This window comes from Eupeodes corollae, chromosome 1, assembly GCF_945859685.1.
Source record: "Eupeodes corollae chromosome 1, idEupCoro1.1, whole genome shotgun sequence".
NCBI lineage: Eukaryota > Metazoa > Arthropoda > Insecta > Diptera > Syrphidae > Eupeodes > Eupeodes corollae.
Window position 1 is genome coordinate 311,035,516 of NC_079147.1, and position 23,587 is coordinate 311,059,102.

Here is a 23,587-nt window from a genome sequence, read left to right on the forward strand (position 1 = left end):
TCTCTTATGGTTGACGAAACAGAAGGCAAAGCAAGAAAGCTGGAAATATGTGTGGGAGAGTGCGGGAAAAATATTAGCACGTAGAAATGAGAGTACACAACCGATTATGATCAACACCGCTAATGACGTGAACAATATAACGCGCACACAATAATTTATTTTTAAAGAGAGAGCAAAATAGAAATTTAAAACTTTTCATAAAAAATGAATAACACAAATGAAAACAATGAAATTATTGTCAATTATGATTGTAGGGTAAAACAAGGTTTTAGCGGCATTAATGTAAATGAATTAAAAAATAATAATTGCTGCTGTTTATGTTTTAATATTAGATCATTACGTTTACACTGGGATATTTTCTGCTTAAGTATTAGTCACTTCATAAATGAATTAAAAATAATAATTTTAGTAGAAACAAATACAAAGGACGAAGAAAAAGGATTTTATAAACTTGATGGTTTTGAACAAGAAGTTTTAAATCGAAATTGCCAAAGAGGTGGAGGAATTATGATGTTTATTCGAAAAAGATTATCTCACCAAAGAATATTTTCACCTACGGTTTCGTATGAGAACATAAAAATTAATTTTACGGATGGGAGTAAGACAACATATGTTATCGGAATATATAGACCACCAGGTTTCAGTAAAAAGGCATTTATTGAAGAATTTGCCAACAATTTGGGAAACGAAATGAGAAAACACGAAGAATTTATTGTTATGGGTGATATGAACATTGATATTCAGGATCCAAATTCAAATTCAAGCTATGTTAAAGATTATTTGGAGATGTTAGCATCGTTAAGACTAATGAACGTCATTACAAAGTGCACAAGAATTGATATTAAAAAGGGAACAAAGTCATTAATTGATCACATCTTGCTAAGTAAAGTCGATAACTCAATTTATACAGCAGTCATCGAAAGTGATATCTCTGATCATTATCCAATTTTGTACTATACAAGAGACCAAAACCTTCCAGATAAACAAAACGTCAGTTCCACGTATTTATGTAATACAAGAATTAACCATCTCATTCAGGAAGAAAATTGGAGATCGGTTTTAGAAGAGGAGGATGTTGAAAGCATGTATGATAAATTGGTTTGTAAATTGAAGGATATTTATACGAAATCAACGCTTACTAGAAAACTATCAAACAAAAGAAAAAATAATCCTTGGATAACGTCGAACATCATTGCAGAGTGCAAACAAAGAGATAAATTATACAGAAAATGGAAAAATAACAGAAAAAATATAAGCTATGAAACCGAGTACAAAACCTTACGGAATAGAATAAACAAAAATATAGCAGTACAAAAATCCAATTTCTATAAAAATCAATTTATTCAATATAAGACCGATCCGCGTAAAACATGGGGACTAATAAATGAAATACTAGGAAGAAAAAAACCGAGTATAGACGAAACAGTGTCAAAAAACTTCAAAACAGATATTAATTCACTTTCCAGTGAATTTGCTGAGTTTTTCTCATCACAAACAGCGACCATAATACACGAATGTAGTTCCATAACATCAAATAATGCTAATCATTTTGTAGAAAACTCAATATTTACCTATGCTACAAACATTAGTGAGGTATGCACCATCATAACATCTCTTGGGCAGTATAAGTCACCTGGAGTTGATGGCATTAGAGCAGTGGACATTAGAAGGCATGCCGATATTTTTTCTCCAATCTTTTGCAAATTAATAAACCTGAGCATCACTCAATCAAAAATACCAAAACCTCTTAAGACTTCTATGGTAAGGCCGATCTACAAAGGAGGAGTTAAAGATCAATTGAATAACTATAGACCTATATCAATACTCCCAGTTGTAGAAAAGTGCTTAGAAGGTGTTATTGTCAAAAGGTTGGAAGGTTTTATTGAAAAACACTCTCTTATTCACAATAGCCAATATGGATTTCAAAAAAACAAAAACACAGGAAAGCTGCTTGGTGAATTCGTTAATGTTATAAACGAGAGCTTAAATAAAGGACATCATGTGCTTGTCCTGTTCATGGATTTTAGCAAGGCTTTTGATACTCTGAATCACTCAAATCTATTAGAAGCATTGAAAAGGATCGGGATACGAGGTATAATGGCTGACTGGATGACAGACTACCTTCACAACAGAATGTGCTCCGTCAAGATAAATGATGTGTTGAGTGAGGAAAAGGAGGTGCAATATGGAGTACCACAGGGATCTAAATTGGGTCCACTATTATTCATTCTTTACACAAACGAGTTACTTCGAGTATTTAAGCAAAGCATACCATTCGCTTTTGCTGACGATACTGCGATTGTTGTTCGTCATAGGTCTCTGGACACGGCGACAATGGTGATGCAAGATGAATTCAATGCGGCTGTTAGATGGTGTCATGACAACGGATTAGTGATAAATGCTTCAAAAACAAAAATGATGCATATCCGAAGCCCACATTTCAAAAAAACAGAAAAGCAGATTTACTACAGAAATGATGCTTGCCCTAATACTTCGAACGAGTGCATTGACATAGTTGAAAGTTACAAATATCTTGGAGTGGTAATAGACTGCCATTTTCTATGGGACAAACATATTGACAAATTAAGAAAGGATCTGAGGAAGGCACTATACGCTCTTTCTCATTTGCGGTACCATGCTTCCGAACCAGTTTTAAGACAGGTATATTATTCTTTAGTAGAGTCAAGATTACGATATGGAATACTTGCTTGGGGTAACGCATCAACAACCCACATTCAAAAGCTACAAAAAGTTCAAAATTCAGCACTGAAACACATACAAAACAGTAACACAAGACGAAGAGACACAAATTTTAACGTTCTTCAGGTGGAACAAATCTTTAAAATGGCGATAATTTTAGAATACCACGATGATAGACGTTTCATTCGACCAATCGAGCACGAGGTAAACACCAGACGTCGGGCCCAAGGAATGCTACTAATTCCAAGGAACTACAACATATATGGTAGAAGACAACTTCAATACATCGTTCCATCAATAATTAACACATTACCTCGAGAGCTAGTAAATATCCAAAATTTTAAAACTAGAAAAAAACAACTAAAAAACTTCTTTTTGAATTGCTAAAATTAAATTCATTATTTTATATTTTCTTCATAATATTTTTTTTCTTTTTTTATGCTCTTGAACTCACTTTATTATTGAAAACAATAAGAAAACACAATCTTCTGCAGACAAGCCAAGGCTTCGCAGGAACTTATTAAAATTGTAAATATATTTCAGAAATAATAAAGTTTTTTAAAATAAAAAAAAAAAAAAAAAAAAAACTAGTATTATTTTTATTGTTATTATTATTATTATTATTATTATTATTATTATTATTATTATTATTATTATTATTATTATTATTATTATTATTATTATTATTATTATTATTTTTATTATTATTATTATTATTATTATTATTATTATTATTATTATTATTATTATTATTATTATTATTATTATTATTATTATTATTATAATTATTATTATTATTATTATTATTATTATTATTATTATTATTATTATTATTATTATTATTATTATTATTATTATTATTATTATTATTATTATTATTATTATTATTATTATTATTATTATTATTATTATTATTATTATTATAATTATAATTATTATTATTATTTATATTAATATAAATATTATTATACTTATTAATACAATTTTTTATTGTTTAACTTCATAACAGTAATATTCTTGTTAATAATTAAAATTTGCAGTTATTAGTGAAGCATATTTAAAGAAATGTGTTACTCGACTTAAAATGTCTCACAAAAATGCAGATAAACCAATAATTGATACCTTTAACAATAACTTAAAAAGAGTTATTAAAAATGGTGACAGGGATAACGATTCCTCGGGTAAGCAAATTAGGTAAAAAATAAAATCAGTATGTACATTTTGATTGTAGATAAATCTTTTTGAAGATATAGATAATTATTTTTTGTTTGTGTAAACGTAATTTCTTTTATCTATGTATATTCTTCTTTTCCTATTTCATATATCTTGATGATTGATGAAGTAATATAATGTAATGATTTGTTCTTAGTGCTTTCAACTCATTAGAAGAATGTTGATTCTAATTCTTACAACTTACCACTTTTACGATTATAAAATGTTATTAAAATTTTATTAAAAAAAAAACTCAAAGTAACACCATTTAGTTGAATAACATAAATACCAAAAAAAAACGGTGCCTCCAAAAAACACAATGTTCACCTTTCCTATGAGAGTTTTTTATCATGATTCTAGAAAATTATTATTAAAATGTTATTTAAAAGAGTGTGGTTCATCTCGTTTTGTTAATTTTAGCGGAAAATGCTCACTTGGATGATTTGTACACAAGGTACCGACAAAGGTTAAGAAAATCGCTATTCATATCGGGCCTGTCTATTTCACTTGCAGCATGTATTCTGTCAATATTATTTGGATTACTCAAGGACTATGTTAATAGAAGTAGGTTTTCGAGATCGAACAAAACTTAATATCATGGCTTGTTTCAGAATGTCGTACACATAGCACTGCTCTTCACTGCTGGTCTCGTGTCGGGGTCCATCCTCACAGCCCTTCAATTCCCGGCAGTTTTAAATTCACCTGTTGCAGCATTAGCATTTGCTATAATAACTACCTTCTCTCTGGGTATCATAGCAGCCATTACGGGAGACGAATTGGCACCTCTGCCAATTTTTGCTGTGTTTCTGGTAAATAGATAAATGGACTAAATTCAAAACAATATTTTGCAACGAGAATAAAAGTATTGATAATGCTTCGAACTTAGGGAATTCACACAATGCTTCCCATCTCATGGCCCGTTTCATTGGTGTTGGCATTTTTTATGACAGTTATTCACGTGGTTCATAAGATTGGTTCCAGCCCAGCATTCTCTCCTGATATCGATATGGTAAGTTCATTGTTTAATGAGTTGTTAGTAGTAAAGGGCTCTTAACGTTTTCCCAGCTTATTGCCGAAGTTATTATGCTAGGCACTGCATCCGTTTCTGGCTTGTACTATAGAATAATGTCTGACGCGGCCCACAATCGGACTGTTGATGGTACGCGTACAGGCATAGAGCAGAGAGTCAAATTAGAGTGTGAGCGGGAACAGCAGGAACAACTTCTATTAAGCGTTATCCCTGCTTACATAGCAGCTGAGGTAATACTCTTTTCCAGAAACAATTTTATATCAAATAATCTTTATACACACTATTTACCTATACATTGTATGTATTTCTGTTAATGAAGGTCAAAAGAAGTATAATGTTAAAAATGGCGGATGCATGCCAGCGTGCTGGAGGGCAAGCTTACTCAACTAGATTCCATGAGCTACACGTCCAACGCCATAACAATGTTTCAATTCTGTATGCAGATATTGTAAACTTTACTCCTCTCTCAGAGCAACTTACTGCCAGTGATTTGGTTAAGACACTCAATGATCTTTTTGGTCGATTTGATCAAATCGCACAAGTAAGTAAATCTTATGAGGACAAAAATAACCAAGATTTAGATGCGGTAATATAGTTTTTGACCAATAACTTTATTTATTTGCAGGAAAACCAATGTCTACGTATAAAAATTCTTGGGGATTGTTATTATTGTGTATCTGGATTGCCTATTTCTAGACCGCAACATGCTGCTAATTGTGTTAATATGGGCTTGCAGATGATTGACGCCATTAAGTACTTAACCCAGAATTAATTTCAACTCAAATATTGTATTTTAAACATGGTAGGCATGTTCGGGAAGCTACTGGCATAAATGTTGATATGCGAATTGGTATTCACACTGGAAATGTGCTCTGCGGAGTTCTTGGCCTAAGAAAGTGGCAGTTTGATGTTTGGAGCGATGATGTTACAACGGCTAATCATATGGAAAGCGGTGGCGTAGCAGGGTATGTTCTATAATGCCTTAAATTTACCTCTATATGTGTCGTGTAGCATGTGATAGGCTTTAGCTGTTTGCCTTTTAATTTCTTTGTATTGGGTTTTCCAATATGGGGTGTCATTGCGATATTTTAAAAACGGGTGCCATCGAGCTTCATTGTAGGCCAAAACAAACAAATGACCACCAAATGATAAGTCAAATTTCCTATTCGAAAAGAGCGATCTTCTTCGTTTGATGATATGTACAGAAAACCTTTGTCATATTGGTGCATATGTATTGCAAGTTAACAAAAGTTAAGTGTCTGGGCCACACAGACCTTTTCATTTTTCGCTGAAAAATGTTTGAAAAAATGATTTTTTTTTACTCATTATACTTAATGGTCTTTGAATAATAAATTTGTATAATACTACTGTTTAAATAAAAATGAGCAATGATCAATGATTACTTGTTATTTTTTTAGGAGAGTTCATATAACAAAACAAACTCTTTCGTATCTTGATGATAAGTTTGAAGTTGAACCGGGCAATGGTGGCTCTCGCGATTCTTATCTGTCAGACCATAAAGTGGATACTTATTTAATAGTTCCACCGAAGGTAAGGCAAATCATTTACGGTTATAAGTTTCTATAAGTTTAAACAATATATTTTCCACAGAGATCTATCGATCTTCCAAGGGTTGTGGAGATCCACAACACGCACTCTTTAAAAGAAACACCTGGTCAAGTGCGGTTGAATCAAATTTCAATTGTCGAAACAGAAGACCCGGAAGAATTGAATGATATAGATATACCATCAAAATCAAGGGATAATACTAAAAGTAACAATAACGAAGAGTTTAAATCCATTCGTATAGAGGAAGATATGAAAAGTGGACCAGAGAATCAGGCAAATATAGAACTTAAAACTGCAGCGAATTCATCAAATGAAAGTAAAACAGCAAAGAGCGATGTGGAAACGTGTGCTCACGAAGAAAGTGTAGCCGTTCTTGAAGTTCCTGAAAAAGTGAAAAGAAAGCTCTCAGTTCAAGGTAAACCTAAATGTAAAACTTCAATACAAATTCCAGGGAAAGCCTTTTCGTGAATTTTTAAATAAAAACAGTAAAGCCTGGATAAGTGCCTATCGTTTATGTGTGTTACCCACATAACTACCTTTTATTTTTAATATAACATTCATTGAACATGTACCTTTCGCTCAACAAACTCTCATATACATACATACCCAACAGTCAAATTGTTTAATTTGTCAGCATATAATGACAAGAAACGTTGCTCAATTTCATTCCTATTTATAATAAATAACATATTTAAACTTTATTAATAGACAATAAATAATTAAATTGTCTGTATATCACATACGTCGAGTAGGTATATGTACATATGTAATTTAAAACCGATCGGACAAATTTTAATTTTGAAAATACATTTACCTTGACGGTTTTAAATCTGATATCCACAAAATAAATACTGGCTCCGTTGTATGAATATCCTAAACTCTTCACTATGTCCTTAAATGATTCTAAAACTTGTAATCAAGCATTTAATTTCTGACAAAAGTGCTCTTAGTTTTTTATATTTGGTTTTAGATTCACAACCTTATTCTCATTTAATTTTAACCCTTATAAGATTATCCGGGTAGAATGAACCTTGTAGACCTTAATGCTTGCAAAACTCAATGCTGTATAGGCAAGCAGGTTTTTAACCCTTTTTTTCTTTTGACAGAATTTAAAAGAGAGTTTTTTTTTAGAAGTTACGCTAAGTTTTTAAACTTAGGCGTTTGTTTCCCACTTTCATCTTCTACGTTGAAACGTTGAATATATACTTTCAACAGATATGTTTTACGGATTTTTATAGAAAAGATTTTAAAAAGTTGATTCTAAAAACGCATTTTACTAAAAAAAACTATTGAACATTTTGGGTCATATCTTAAATAACTTTATTGCAGTGCAATAGTGAAATGGTACAAAATTTGAGTTGTTAAGACAAGTTAATTATGTGAAGAATCGAAACCGTATGTGTGTAGTAGCTTTTAGAGTTGACGAAAAACCAGGTTTGTGGATTCTTTTTCAGTATTTGGAATAAGGCATTCTACGAACTTTACTAAACCATAAGACTTTTTTAGTTCAGCTAACACAAGAACTCAAGCCAAACGATTACCAGCAGCTTTGTATCTTCGCTGATTGGGTCCTGAGAATGCATTCGTATTATCCGGACATCGAAAGATCATCTTTAATGATGCGTTAATTTTCTGAAGCTATATTTATAAGAAGAATAAGAGGCTCTGAACGACTAAGAAGGGTAACGGGCTGTGTGTTTGGATCTTACCAATTCGAAAATGAGAATGGGTAATGAACTGTGATACCGAGTTATGCTTCAACATTTTATAGTTGGAAGTAGCAGATATTAATGTGGGCAGTGATTATTTTTAATAAGACGCATCTCTACGTGCCACAGCGGCGATACGATACCCAGAAAGTTATCTGAAAGTTTTATATCTCGTGGAAGTGATCACGTTAAAGATAAGGCATATGTCAATTCTCCACAATATAATTCAAGAATTTAAAGATGGAACAACAACATTTTTGGTTTTAAGTTGTTAATTTCTCTTCGCTTGCGCCCACTTATTAAATTGGTATCAAATAAAAGGTTAGGTTAAACACGTTTTGTGATTCAGATATTCCCAAAAACGTTGCTGGCGTTTTGAAAATATTTTACCGTGAATTTGGATACTTCGAAAGAGAATTTCACTTCTGGTTTTGCTTATAGAAATAAAATGCCATTGGAAAATGATATTATCGTTATCTTTTAAAAAAAAGTTAAAAATTACTGTCCTACCAAGAATATAGTAATTTATGCAGTATTAGTCGTGGATGATCTATTATAGGAAAACATACATGCATGATTTTACAAAATCTTGAAATTGTATTTAGGTATATTTTACATTTTATATGTAATGTAATAATAGTTTTAATTGCAAATAATTTATTAATTTTAATTTAATTTGGGAGATAGAATTGACCTTTTTTTTCTTTTGTTAGTTGTATACTCATATCAATCGAATTAAACCTACTAAATTCATTTCTGAGGATATGTATATACGTAACATGTACTCTATATCATTGTTGTTATTTCCATTAAAAAAAGAATTTACTGTCCAATCGTACAACTTTTTGATTTTAATAATGCGTATCTCTGATTTCAATTTTCAATTTCATAAATTAGACACAGAATAACCATTTCCCGTATTTAACCTTGATGTAGAATTCGTTTCGTGACTAAAACAATTCGTGTTCATATTAATGTTTGACACTTAACTTCCTCATCCCATGCAGGAATCATGGCTTTTGCTGATAGACGACGGTCGTCAGGGGTTTTCATGGATAATAGAAAGCACTCAATCACAAATGGAGAAAGTTTTCGTTCTATTGGTGGAACTGGTGAGCTTCTACAATCATTTTTTTATTTTAAAGGACTATTTGAATTTCAGTTTGTGACGTGTGCCTGCTATTAATAGCACACATGCCATTTGGTTTTTTGCTTGTTAAATAACTTTTAAAAATAGCTATTACTTTTTGTTACAGCCACACCCGGAGGCCCACCCACACGACACAGGCCATCATCAAAAATGACGAAGTATGTAGAATGTTGGGGAGCAGATAAGCCTTTTGCAAATATTGCGGAATCAAAGTTAGTTAAAAATATCGGACTTGCGGTAAATAGACAATACACTTGACAAAAAGTACTGACACTAAAATCTATGCATGGCTTTCAAAAATAGAGCATTGCTATGATAGAGTCCAACCTCTTGCCACCAGAACGAAGATGTTCGAGTTTTAGCTGTTTAGGACCACCGACAGAGTTGAAACCTATAACCATGTGGTACCGGAACTCTTCCCGTGAAACCCTATATCGAGCTCAACCCGATCCTCACTTCCGGTATGATTTACTTTGTGCCTTTAGTATATTTGTGCTACTAGGCACTATACAACTAAAAGTGCTTGAATTGTAAGTAACATTTTATAAATTAACGTATACATACTTCAGTAAAATAAGGATTTCACCTGGGAATAGGAAAAAATAAGTTGACAAAAATTGTCTGTGCCTTCTTTTTGAAGTTTTTAACATTGTGTAAAAAAGCCATAGATCGTGAAATTCTTGGTTACCTTCGGTTCTATACCTATTATGTAATTTTTACCTTCATCGAAATCGACAAGAATACTATTTTGTACAATTTTTGTCTCATATATTTGTTTTATTTACACCGATTCAGAAGCAGAGGGCAAAAAGTGGGCTTAACAATTTGTGGTTTATATGAGAGGGCATACTGCCCAGTACAACGCCTTTACCCTGCCACACTATAGAATTTGGCTTAAGCTGGAGACCGCTTGTAAAGTTTTCTTTGCATTTAAGGAAATTCATTTCATAAATCCACTTTCAGCTCACTTGGTTGGGTTATAGTTTCATAATACATTTATATATACACTTTTGAACCTGCATTTAATCTCTATCTTCAAGAATATAAAATTTTCAAAAAACCTTTATAACGTATATATTTTTATAACAAATCCGTGGTCTCAAGATCACAAGGCTATCAAATTAAGTTTCGGAAGTAAATTGAACAAATTTAAAAACTATGTTGAAAACGGGTATTTTAAAATTTTGAACAGAAAGTTGAATTTGAAGTACGGATTTGAAATCAGCAATAAAACTTAATTCCAAAACGTATGTTTTAGAATCAGCAATCATTGACAATCAATCACCGTTTCTTAAAATTTCATCAAATAAATAGTGACAACTAATGCGAATTTCCAGAAACTAAGTAAGATAATAAAATGATATAAACTTTGTCTAGAAGACTTTAAACTTAAGTTGTATTTGTCCTTAGCCTTAAAAACACCCTTTCTGGTAATCTTAATATTTTATAAGAGAAATATTTTAAAGAACCTAAGTGATACATATATGTATATTCATACATACATATATATTTATGTATGGAGGTATGTATGTATGTATGTACATACATATGGTAAACATTATAAGGAGAGATTCGAGTTCGGTACCTAAAATACATTAAAAAATACGTACATACAAATGTACGTAGTTTTGTTTGTGGGACAGAAATTTCTACCCTATGTACGTATGTGCATATGTACATACATATGTGCATATTTGAAAAGATTGAGTGCATGAAAAACTATTTGAATCAAAAATGTAAGCAAATTATTTGCTTCACAGTTTTGGTTAAGGTGTTAACCAGAGATTTATAGAAACGGATATACCACGAAAGACGCTGTTCGGAATTTTATTGACGCGGACAAGATATTTTATGAGACACCAAAAGGAAGGTAAAAACTGATTTCCAGCTTATTATTTCCCATTCTTAGGTTAACCCTTTTTTTTAAATTCATTCATATGCATGCTTTTTGTAAATTTAAAACTCACACATTATAATCTTTTAACTAGAAATGTAGCCTTGCTGGGGTCTATCGGAGCAAGTACAATATGTTTTGGACTCTTTCTATATCTTTGTAATGTCAAGATGGTAGAAAATTCCTCTACTCCCTCTTATAGCCCAAGTCAGGCTGTAGCCAGTAGCCGTACAATAAGATTATCCATATTTTTGATAGTAAATGCTCTAGTCTCATCGTGTTCTGTTTTTAATGTGGTAAGTTACGTAGATCATAGAATTTGCACTCACGATAATAACTCATGGCACGAAAAATATGTAATAATACAATTTAAACTAGCAACAACCCTTATTAGAACTTCCAGTAAATGAATACATATCATTTAAGTATGTAAGTAGATATTACAAATTACTGAAAGTTTTACAAATTTGCGGAACTCATAAATGTAATCATTGAGTAAGGTGTTAAAGTTTATTGTTAAGACCCCAAACATTACACTTGTAAGTAACATGGCATTTAATTTTTTAGATCAACTTTTCTGAAGACACTATTGTTGATGTTGGAATAAGTTTATATAATACCTCTGCACATCATTCGCCTTTGCCAATTGTTAATTACCCACCAGCCCCAGCATACCTTCTTTGTTGTGCCCTAAGTCTAGCATGTGTCTCGGCCTTTCTTAGAGCCGGATTTATATTGAAGTTGATTGTTATGGTGATGGCTGCGTTGACTGAGGTGGTTGTGCTAGGATATAGCGATCTGTTTCAAAGCTATAATAAATTACACTCAGAAACTAGCATGTAAGCATTGGTGTTAACGCCTTGAATCTCTATCTGACAAATAGTCATTCAAAATAATTATTTATGTTATCTAGATTGCAACTTGAAGTGAAAGGGTTTATGTTCCTTTGTCTTATAATAGCTGTTTTGCATACTCTTGACCGACAGGGAGAGTATGTAGCTCGAACGGACTTTTTATGGAAAGCTAAATTGAAAGTTGAGCAAGAAGAAGTTGAAACTATGCGTGGCATCAATAAGGTACGTTTTAAGGCATTGTTTTTTGTACATATCATTAAACAAGTAAATTTATATATATATTTTTTAATTATTTAAATACAAACTTAAATTTAATCGCATCATATTAATTTTAAATGATTTCTTGTGTCTTATACGCTTTCAGATCTTACTTGAAAATATACTTCCAGCTCACGTCGCTACTCATTTCCTTTACCAGGATAGATCAACTGAATTATATCATGAAAGTTATTCAAGCGTGGCTGTGATGTTTGCTTCGATTCCTAACTACAAGGAATTTTACGATGAAACTGATGTAAATAAGCAGGGACTGGAGTGTTTGCGTCTTCTAAACGAAATTATTTGTGATTTTGACAAGGTAATTCTTTTAAGCAATCGTTATAAACATATAAAGTCTCTTATATTGATGTATCAGTCCAGTTTTATCGGTTTATAAATTTTTGAATAATATGCTTATTTCAGCTTCTTCTTAAACCGAAGTTCAGTGGTATAGAAAAGATTAAAACAATTGCGAGTACATACATGTGTGCATCAGGACTAAGGCCAGGCAAGGACGATGGATCTACTGTGAGTTTAATTAAATAATGTTATTAAAGACCATTAGTTTTATAACATTAGTTCTTGGTCAAGCCAAATATGAATACGTTTGTATTTTATTATTTAGAAATAAATAAGCATAAACTAAATGTATGCTCCTAAGAAGAAAATATAAGACAAGAATGTTTTCAAAATAATTATAATCATTAAGTTATTTTCACTTTTATGGAAAATAATAGCATATAAGTTTTAAAAACTGGTTTGATCATTAATGCACACAATGCAGTAAAGGAATATCTGGTTGAATCATGTATTGAACAGAAAAATTAGGATATGTTTTTTCAATCGATTTTAGTTACATATATGTATGTACAGTACATACATATATATGTACAAACATAAAAACTGAAAGTGAGACACTTATTTGAAATTTCATTTGTGTGTGTTTCAACACGATTAAATTTTAATGGCGTGATAGCTAGTCCATAGGACTGTCATGCCAGAAGTCTGGATTTGATATCCGCCTATGCCCCCTTAAACTTTTCTTACGGGTACTGCCTCCCGCAAAGAATGAAAAATCCTCCAAGAGCATTAAGTTGATGGCCTGTCGTAATTCTTCTTCCTAGTGATACAGAAAAATTTGTCAATATTTGAACATTTTTCAGCATGATGATCATTTAGACTTTGTGACTTTTTTTAACCATTTTTTCATTTCTTAATTCCAATGCAAAGCCCAACTCACAATTAATCCCATAAACTTTAAACCCACATAGCTCGACTCGCTAGTATGTCCAAAAAGTCAAGCCCACATAGCCTAAGTCGATATTAACCCAAAATTTTAAACTAAAAAAATATTAAATCCATGCAGCCTAACTCAACAAAGGGTTTCCTGATTGACAAAAAATTGAATTCTATGCCTCGTATTTTTTTTGCGAAGATTGGAAATATAGTGGACTAATTAACTAGCACTTTCTATGTAATAATAGATACATTGACCACAGAAATGCACAAGAGGATTGAAGCTTAACTTATACCACTGGTATTTTCGGTTTTTTTTGCATTATCTAAAGTATGGTGAAAATGAAGTAAAAATAAAAGCAAACAAATTAGTCGAAATTTATCATACAGATTTAGATTTGAATTAACTTACGAACTAGAGCAGCTTATTTAAATGATGAAATTGCACCCACAAGTGTTTTTTTTTTCAAGTTATTTCTCCATTTAAAATACTTAACTGGATCATTGAAAAACAAATGATTGACGTTTTTCCAAATGTTTATATAGCCAATTGTGAAGCAGAATGTCTTTCTCAGTCCTTAAAAGAATACAAAATATGTACCGATCTTCGATCTTGGATGAAAGATTATCATCTTTAACTCGTTTAGCAATAGAATCCGAATAAATAAGATCGATTGAGTTTAATGATTTCATTCAAGCTTTATAAAAACAAAATTGAGAACAAAAATTCTTATGCTTACTCAATCAATCTAATAAATCCTAAATACTACATAATTTGTTACTTTTAATTTTTAGAGTTTTGAAAAATCAAAACAGAAATGGTATTTATTTATTTCATTTGAAATATATCTAAAACTATATAAACTTCAATCCATAGTTATATAAAAATACATTAACTTTAAGATTATTTTCAAGAATGAAATAGTTAAGTACAATCTGTTGGCCGAAGACAAGAAGCAAAAGTACTATACTGTATAAAAGATAATTACAATTTATCGATGGGGATGCGATAAATATATAAGAGTCAAAATTAAATTAAAAAGTTGGAAAAACAAATCTTAATTAAATGAATTTAATATGAAGGAAAAAAAAATAATTAAAAAAAAGAGCAATAATTTCAAAAATTTAAACTAAGGGAACTATCAAGTTTTCAACAACATCAAAATCAGATAAAAAAGCCAATGTTTAATATTTTTCAGATATACTGATTTAGCTCGCCCACTTCTAAGAATAGTACGTAATTTATTAAAAAGGACGAGGCGCAGTAACATTGTAAAAGTGTGAAAAATGTGCTTTTTTGATTGTGGGTACTTTGACAAGATAACTGGAGTTCACGCCTAAATTACAGTTTTCGTAGATCCTCGAAGCATTGTAACCGAAATTTTCAAAAACAAATTTTAAACCTTGTAGAAATACAAAAGTCTTAATGGTAGCAGTTCCAGATTTTTAAAAAACCCAAAGCTAGGAGTTAGACGATTAACCTTACACAGAATGTGAATTGCATGTTTTTATTTTATAAGTAAAGGTTCTTATTTATTAAATTGTGTTCCACCACAACAAGTTATCCCGTACTGCAACTTAGATTTAAAAAGCCGTTGTAAACTAATTTTAAAACTAACAAACCATTGTATTGGTTGAGTAGACAAATCTGTCTAATAAAATTAGTTAAAAAATTCTTTACGGATAGTGTATGGTCTTTCCAACTAAACCTATAGTCTAAAGTTACACCCAAATACTTAAAACTTTTGAAAAATAATCCGTGGTGCAACACAGATTAGAATTAAAAGTTATAAAATTATGATCAAAAACACAGGAATGCATCAAACGGAATCATTCGCAATTAGGATAATGATATTTTAAAGGCATATCACTACAGATTTTACCCATAATATTATATATCATGAACTTCGCTTTTTCACTAATGACCAGTTCATAAAGATTAAACAAATTACGCAACAGTTCTAAATCGTGGTTAACATCCGAATAAAGGTTGAAGTAACATTTACTGTTGTACGTCAAAGCAGTGTCATCGGCAAACGCTGTTATTATACCTTTCAAAGGTTGCAAGAAAAGTGAATTAACAAAGATAAAAAACAAAACTGGTCCTAATGCAGAGCCTTGTAGTACACCAACGTTAATGAAGTTTTTAGCACTTAAGATATTTTTAATTTTAACTCTTTGACTACGATTATGCAGATACGATACAAACCATTCATGTATATAACCTCTTAATCCAGCATTATATAATTTCATAAGCAAAATATCATGGTCAACCATGTCAAAAGCTTTGGTAATGTCTATAAATAGTGTAGCTGGTATAACAGATTCATTAAGACTTTTATAAATTTCACTGCATAACTTTAACAAAGCGTCTTCATTAGATCTACCACTTCTGAAGCCAAACTGTGAGTCACTGAAAAAATTCGTTTTGTCTAGAAAAGACAGCATACTAGACTTGACCCCTTTTTCGAAAACTTTAGAAAAGGCTGATAAAAAAGCTATAGGTCGATAATTATTTAAATTCGTAGCATCGCCTTTTTTATGTAAAGGGATAACGACTGCAGTTTTCAAAAAATCAGGAAAGATACCTTTTTGTATGCTTAGATAGAAAATGTGTGTTTAAAACATTTGCAACTAGTAAAGATATTCTTTTCAGAATATTACTAGAAATATTATCGCACGACTTAGAATTTGAATTTTTTAGCGACTGTATAATTTTTTTTATTTCAAAAGCACACAAAAATTCCATCCACAAATTTAGACTTTGAATGTGTTCAAAAGCATCGACATTGTCACAATGACAAGCAAAAGAATTATTCATTGCTGTTGTACGAATAAAACTCGTAATATTTGAAAAATCATCATTAAATACAGTGGCAACTTCAAAAAGCTCATAAAAGGACAAATTATTTTTACTAACTGCGATATCAGAATTAATCACGTTTTTGTTCAGGATCTTATTAACGACCTGCCATTCTTTATTAGAATTACCCATATAATGGATAAAGTTGTTTCAATAAGTATCTTTTTGAAAAGGTATATCATTTTTAAGTTCTTCACACAATTTTACGTAACACTTTTTCAGTCTAGAGTTGTTGGGATGTTTTTTAGAGCACTAAAAAAAGTAATTTTTCTTTTGAATTGTTTTTTTAAAGAGCATCTGACATCCACTGTTTTAGATGTTTGTTTTGTTGGCGTTTTTTAATCCTCTTGCTAGATGACTCTATGTGAAATTGAAGTCTGTTAAGAAAAAACATAAAGGCAGTAGATGGATCATGTGCACCATAAACATCATCCCAAAACTCAAAAACTAAGGCCGATTTTAGTGCAGTTTAGTCAATTTTAGTTAATTCACACAGTGGACACACTTCGATCAAGCTGAATTGTTGTTAAAAAGTGATCATTTATATTAAGATCAAAGGTAGTCGTTTTATAATTTGTAGAATTACTTCTATGTAATCTTTTTAATATATGATCAAGACAAGTACTTGAATCTTGAACGACACGTGTTGGCACATTAAGCAAACTTACCAAACCAAAAGAAGACATAAGTGAAAGATAACTATCACTTTCATATGAGGTGGTGAGAATGTAAATGTTCAAATCAACGACCATAGATTTTTGCACTTCTGATTTTCTAAAAAGCCAGAGAATTCATCCAGAAAGGCATTTACAAAGCAAAAGTTAAATCTATACGCACAGAAAAAACAATAAATAAAACCAGAAATTTCGCATTTGACACTAATCAAATTTTCAAATTTGAACATTTAATTGTAATGTTAGATAAATTATTTTTATGAAACAGTGCGACTCCTCCAGCAGCATATGTATTATTACATGTTGCAACAAGATTAAAATTAGGTATAGAAAAAATCGAAACTTCATTATCAAAAATCCAGATTTCGGAAAGAAAAGTTAGATCTTGTAAGTGAACTAAAGAAGCAAGATAGTTAAAAAAATATCAAAGTTCTTACGAATGCTATTTTGGTGAATTACAGAAAAAATATAAAAAGACAATAAGTTTTGATGATTAATACATAAACAATCCAAATTTACAGTTGACGAGGAAATATTGTTATCAATTGAGTTAATATTAGGACTTAAAGAAACATTATTTAAATTCACACTACTCATAGCTTAATTATAAAGAATTTTCCAGATCAACAAAGTCCTTAAAACTAACCACTTTGATAACATTCTCCTCTTCTTTTCTTCGAATGAGCACAGATGAATTTCTAATCCAAACATATTGACATATATTTTTTGTTTGAGCTGTTTTGCCTTATTCAGAAGATAACGTGTAGTAAGAGAGTCTTCTGACGGTTTTAAGTTCATGGTTTTTGGGTTATGTGGGTTTAACGCTTTTGGGTTTACGATTTTTCAAGCGCGATTGCAAAATGAACACATTTAATTTTTCAAAAACGCTAAAAAGAGACCCTGACGCATAATTAGCCCCGGATATCAAAAATTCTTAATCTTATCGGTTGGTTTGGAGCACTTGGGGGATAGCTTCTTGGATTTTCGATGCGTCAACTCCTCGGCGCATTGTCATCCATGTCAGATAATTTTAACGGTTTGTAGAAATCGTGGTTTTGCGAGTGTATTATTATTTTGTTACAATGGACCAATAATTCTATTGTATGCACTTACGGAGCAGAGACATTGAGTTAATTTTGGAAATATATCTTCGACTCATTGTCTCGAGATATGTATGTGTACAGTTTTGAAATCTCTCAGACCCTCAAATATTTTGTATGTTACTTATATGCATGTAAGTTCGATGACTCAGAACAGATCAGATCTAATTGACATTTTGTTTTTATTGAGGTACTGAGAATAAATTGTTTCAATAAATGTTTTAATTACGTATGTTCTTATTTGACTTGATATTAATATTTATTAAAGCTTTCCCTAATATATTATTTTCTTGCATCTATCTATAAGAGCTTATTGCGATAGAAACTTATCTGGATTCAAATTTCAACAGTTTGGGTCATAAGATCGCATAACACCGCATGCGTTTATTTGCTTGGAGGTACAATTTTTGTTCTTAATATAGAATCATATATTTTAAAAAAGATGCGGCATACCCAAAAATATAGTTGCGTTCTTGTGTCACTAGGGCAATGAATTGTTATTGATGTGTACACTGTACTCTTTTAAGTTTATTTTGTCCCTTAGGTTTTGAACCATTTTTGCCTGGTTGTTGTTTCATTTGAACAATTGATCTTAATAACTGCACGTATTTTATCTTATTTTTCTCCCACAATTTCAGGATGAAAGGCGAACAGAAGAACACAATGTTGTTATCCAAGTGGAATTCGCTATTGCTTTGATGTCTATCCTCGACTCAATAAATCGGGAATCATTTCAGAGATTCCGATTGAGAATAGGACTAAATCACGGATCAGTAATTGCAGGTGTGATAGGGGCTCAAAAACCACAATACGACATTTGGAGTAACACAGTTAATGTTGCATCTAGAATGGATTCATGCGGTGTCATGGGACGATTACAGGTAACTTCAATTAGTTATACATTTTTATCACAAACATAATTGTCGGTGTTTCTTGCAATTAATTTTGAATTAAATAAAAGAGAATTAAAAAAAACGCATTGAACAAATTTTCTCTTACAATCTTCGAATGGCATCGCGCCGCCGATGGTGGTGGTTTCTTCAAAAGGTTTCTTTATGCAGTTTATATTCTGCGTAACCTGCAAGCGTCGTAAAATGTGTTAGTAGAAATATCTTCGTTATTTGGATTTTAAACTCAGTTAAAACATAGTTAATTATGTACTTAAACCCAATCGAGTAACACCCAAAACCAAAATAGTGGAAGTGAGTTCATTTTGACGAGAGAATGAACAGTCACTGTGTTTATATTTCATTCGGCTTTGTCAATCCGATTGAGAAAATTCTTAGAAATTTTAGAAAAATAAACTCGTTTACTCGCCGGAATGTATAAATGTATTTCTTTGCATAATTGCCTTTATTATACAGGATTTGTAGTACCCGTGGCATGGTGGTTAGTCTGTCATGCCAGAGGTCTTGGGTTCGATTCATGCATATGCTATCTAAAGTCTTTTTACGGGTACTGCCTCTTGCGAGGAATTGACAAATTCTCCAAGAGTAACTCTTGTCATGAAAAAGTGCTTTCTCAAATTAGTCGTTCGGATTCGGCATATTTGCTGTAGGTCCCCTCCATTCCTGACAACATTACTCGCACACATGAACGGTTGAGAGTTGTAAGTCACTAGGCCATAGTTCCCAACGGACTGATGCGCTACCCAATTTATTTATTTATTTATACAGGATTTAGTTCATGACCAACTAAGTTCCACCGTTGGGAAGTATTTATTCTTCTTTTGTTCACTTTACGTTGGAATTTAAATGACATTGAATATGTCTTAATTTTGGTGGTACTAATTTTATTGGGAGTCACCTACTTTGCGAGTTAGTTCGTAAGGTCATAACATACAAAATGCAACCTATTATTTATTTAATGTTTCAAATAAGTAAAATAATTTATTAACTTCCCATAGGAAGTTATTGTAATCGGTCCGATTTATCGAATTAAAAATTTTGACATTTCTCAACGTTTCAAGGTCGCTAGAGTCTAAATAAAAGATTTTTAGAGAGATGTCTGATCTGTGCGTGTCCGTACGTCGTACGTCGCCAAGCTTTTTTCTTAGTCCATAGCTCAAGAACCAGAAGAGATATTGACTTCAAATACATTTTGTTATAGAGGTAATAAAGCAGAAAGATGCAGAAAGGACTCTCAAAATAATTGAGTGAGTGGTTTTTTTACCATAGCAATTTCAAAAAGGGTGAAAATTTTGGTTAACTCAAAAAATCTCACGAAGCAATAACGCTAGCGACTAGATACTTAACAAGTATATTTTTGCAAAACAATACAATCAACGGTTCATTTATAAATAAAAAAACTGAAAAAAATAATTGGCACCTCAAATATTTTTATGAAGCAAAAATGATTTTATCTTCAAAATAATTGTATGCAACGAAGAATAACTTGAAATCTAGAATTTTTTTGGAAAAATCGAATTGACACTGTAAAAAAAATAGAAACCTAAAAAAAACATTACTTAAAGCTGGGTAGCAATTGAGTTTCGACTCAAATACCTTTGGAAAAATTTGAAATATTGACTTCAAATTAATTATATTTTATAAAAAATATTGCTTTCACCATTCGGTAAAATTTTGAGAAATATCAAATTGACAGTTTTTTAACAAAAAATATAAACTTAAAAATATTACTAAAATTTCGTAAAAATTGATTTTCGGCTCAAATATTTTTCAAAAATTTGAGATTATGGCTTCAAACTAATTTTGTCTCATAAGAAATATTGTTTTCAACATTTAGAAAAATTTTGAGAAAAATCGAATTGACAATTTGTTTTACAAAAAATAAAAGCCTTAAAGAAAAACAATACTGAAACCTAGTAAACATTTACTTTTGACTTAAGTATCTTTTCAAAAAAAGTATAACAATATTGGCTTTAACCTAATTATGTCTCGCAGAAAATATTATTTTCGACATTCAGTAAATATTGTAGAAAAATCCAATAGTTGGTCTTTTTCATAAAAAAATAAAATCTACAAAAAACAGTACATAAAATTGTTAAAATTGGTGTTCGGTCCTCGATATCTCGTGTACAATAAAAGACATTAACTTCAAAATTCATCCAATTTGTATTGAAATAAAAACTTTTAAGGAATGCTCCTAAAATTGTTAAAAATTGGTTTTGGACTAAAAATCTCGTTAACAAAAACAAATTTTGAAATCAAACTATTTCATTATATGCAAAATATTGTTGTTAATTTTAAAATTTTCAAGAATATTTCAACTGACAACTTTTTTAACAAAACACGAAAACCTACAAACTTTTAAGCAAGACAAATCAGCAGAAGGGATGGGAAGTTATCAGTGTGGGTCGCATTCCTGCTATTGTTTTTTTGCTTTAAATTGAATCATAATAAGCTCAAAACAATAGAAGACGTGGGAAATCTTTTCTATTTGTGTGTAATGTGTGTCAAATCTTAATATTTTTAAACATTGTTAATGGTGTTCTTTTTAACTTGTATAAATTAACTTTTTTTTCAGACGACTGAAAGTACAGCGAAAATTCTTATGGATGCTGGATACACATGCGAATGTCGTGGACCTATATTTGTGAAAGGCAAAGGCACATTAATAACTTACTTCGTCAAGACACCATTCGATGGGAAATTGTAAAATAAAATCTTTGCGTATCTTCTGAAAAATGACAATTTGTTATCGATTGAATTCAAAATAATAATACAAATAATACTTTAAAAATGCCAAAGACTTGCTTTCTTAATTTTTAAATTAAATACGGTTTGTCAACGAAAGCCATCTCGCTCCAATATCCGAATTACCGGATTTATATCAATTCATATGACAAAGTTAATGTAATGTATGTATGTATGTGCGTATAAGTAACTTCTTTTGGTAATTTTCTATTATTTTTAAATTGAAACACTTATGCGGAAGGTCTTCGAAAATAATTGGTTCACAATTTATTCATTTGATCTACTTATAAATGGGGCAATACTAAACTGAACAATTAAAAATGAAAAAGCAATAAATAAATACATGTACATTAAAGATGATAGATAGAAGTTTAAGAACTTAAGCGAAATCTGAATAGTAAAATAACAAACAAATTTAAACATAAAGGGGCATTTGAATGGTGAGGCCGTGACAAAATACAAATACCTTGGAATACTTTTAAAATCTAATATAAAGTTAACCTCACAACTCGAAAAAAAATGATAGCATCAAAAAGTATGATTAACGCGTCATGGAAAGATGTTATGAACAGCAAAGGTGTACCAACCTCAGCTAAGAACAAGGTATTTGACGCTGTAATGCGCTCTGTCATGTGCTATGGCTGTCAAATATGGGGGTATCAGTCACACGAAGAAGTAGAAAAACTTCAACGTTACCCTCTCAAACGGCTTTTCTACTTACCATCCAATATTCCAAACTATGTTCTACTACTCGAAACAGGCCTTTCTGCTTATTTTATTCATACTCTAAAACCCCACTTTGACTACATCTTGAAAGTACTGGCATATAGACCAAATAGAATTCAATTGTCAATAGCAAAGTGGATAGGAAAATGGAGACAATGGGCAACGAAGTGTGGAATTGAGCTAAATTTCCAATATGCCTACTTATTTAATCGTACTAAAAGAACAACTCTACGGGTTATTACAGGCTGTCGACATCTACCAGCGGAATGAAAATTTACAAAAAATGTTATCTTCAATCAAGAGACTCATTTGCCCCGATCTAGTAAATAACTATTTTAGTGATGGTTACAGTACAAGGGAAATATCGTTAATCTGTAAAGCAAGAAGTGAGCAACTTAATTTAAACTGCTCATCCTATAAGGGTGCATCCACTGCACATTGACCCCTTTGCAATTTGAATTCAAAAGAAGATACTTTTCTTCTTTTATCAATATGCCCAGTTTATAAGGAACTTTTGAGTCCTCCACTTTTGAAAACCCACTCTAACTATGGAGCAAACTTTGACTATTTTAAATGGTGAAAATTGAACAAATCTTAACAATTATCTTAAAAAATCAATCTGTTACAGAGAAATGATTATAACAGAATTTTCTTAATACTTAAATCGAAAACAGCACAATCATACTCGTATATCATGTTTTTTCTAATTACTATTATATATTATTGTTGTATATTATTTAGTATTTTATTATTATTTTAAATAACTGAAATTTTGTTTTAACTAAACTAAAAATCTTTACATAACGCTTAATTTTTAATGAGTTCAAATACCCTTTATTTTTGTTTCAGCCAAACTAAAAGCTCTTCATTTTTGTAATCTTTAATCCAAGTTTTACTCAACTTTAATTTTTTTTGCCAAACTAAAAGCTGTTAATTTTTTTGCCTAAAAATTATGC

General features: G+C 31.0%; 1 protein-coding gene across 2 annotated transcripts in view; it reads left to right on the forward strand.

Moving 5' to 3' along the window:
* The window catches only part of LOC129943002 (adenylate cyclase type 2), a 26,421-nt gene extending 4,463 nt beyond the window's left edge, over positions 1 to 21,958 (forward strand). For both annotated transcript variants that reach the window (XM_056052203.1, XM_056052202.1), the window contains exons 2-21: positions 3,741 to 3,881; positions 4,333 to 4,466; positions 4,524 to 4,721; positions 4,799 to 4,921; positions 4,978 to 5,172; positions 5,262 to 5,483; positions 5,568 to 5,695; positions 5,749 to 5,907; positions 6,361 to 6,493; positions 6,554 to 6,926; positions 9,228 to 9,332; positions 9,477 to 9,607; positions 9,674 to 9,900; positions 11,359 to 11,560; positions 11,832 to 12,103; positions 12,178 to 12,340; positions 12,483 to 12,695; positions 12,800 to 12,904; positions 18,888 to 19,130; positions 21,736 to 21,958. In XM_056052203.1, coding sequence (XP_055908178.1) covers positions 3,785 to 3,881; positions 4,333 to 4,466; positions 4,524 to 4,721; positions 4,799 to 4,921; positions 4,978 to 5,172; positions 5,262 to 5,483; positions 5,568 to 5,695; positions 5,749 to 5,907; positions 6,361 to 6,493; positions 6,554 to 6,926; positions 9,228 to 9,332; positions 9,477 to 9,607; positions 9,674 to 9,900; positions 11,359 to 11,560; positions 11,832 to 12,103; positions 12,178 to 12,340; positions 12,483 to 12,695; positions 12,800 to 12,904; positions 18,888 to 19,130; positions 21,736 to 21,867 — 3,555 coding nt within the window. In that variant the 5' untranslated portion in view covers positions 3,741 to 3,784 and the 3' untranslated portion in view covers positions 21,868 to 21,958. The remainder of the gene's footprint in view (positions 1 to 3,740; positions 3,882 to 4,332; positions 4,467 to 4,523; positions 4,722 to 4,798; positions 4,922 to 4,977; positions 5,173 to 5,261; positions 5,484 to 5,567; positions 5,696 to 5,748; positions 5,908 to 6,360; positions 6,494 to 6,553; positions 6,927 to 9,227; positions 9,333 to 9,476; positions 9,608 to 9,673; positions 9,901 to 11,358; positions 11,561 to 11,831; positions 12,104 to 12,177; positions 12,341 to 12,482; positions 12,696 to 12,799; positions 12,905 to 18,887; positions 19,131 to 21,735) is intronic.
* The last annotated feature ends 1,629 nt before the right edge of the window (positions 21,959 to 23,587 follow it).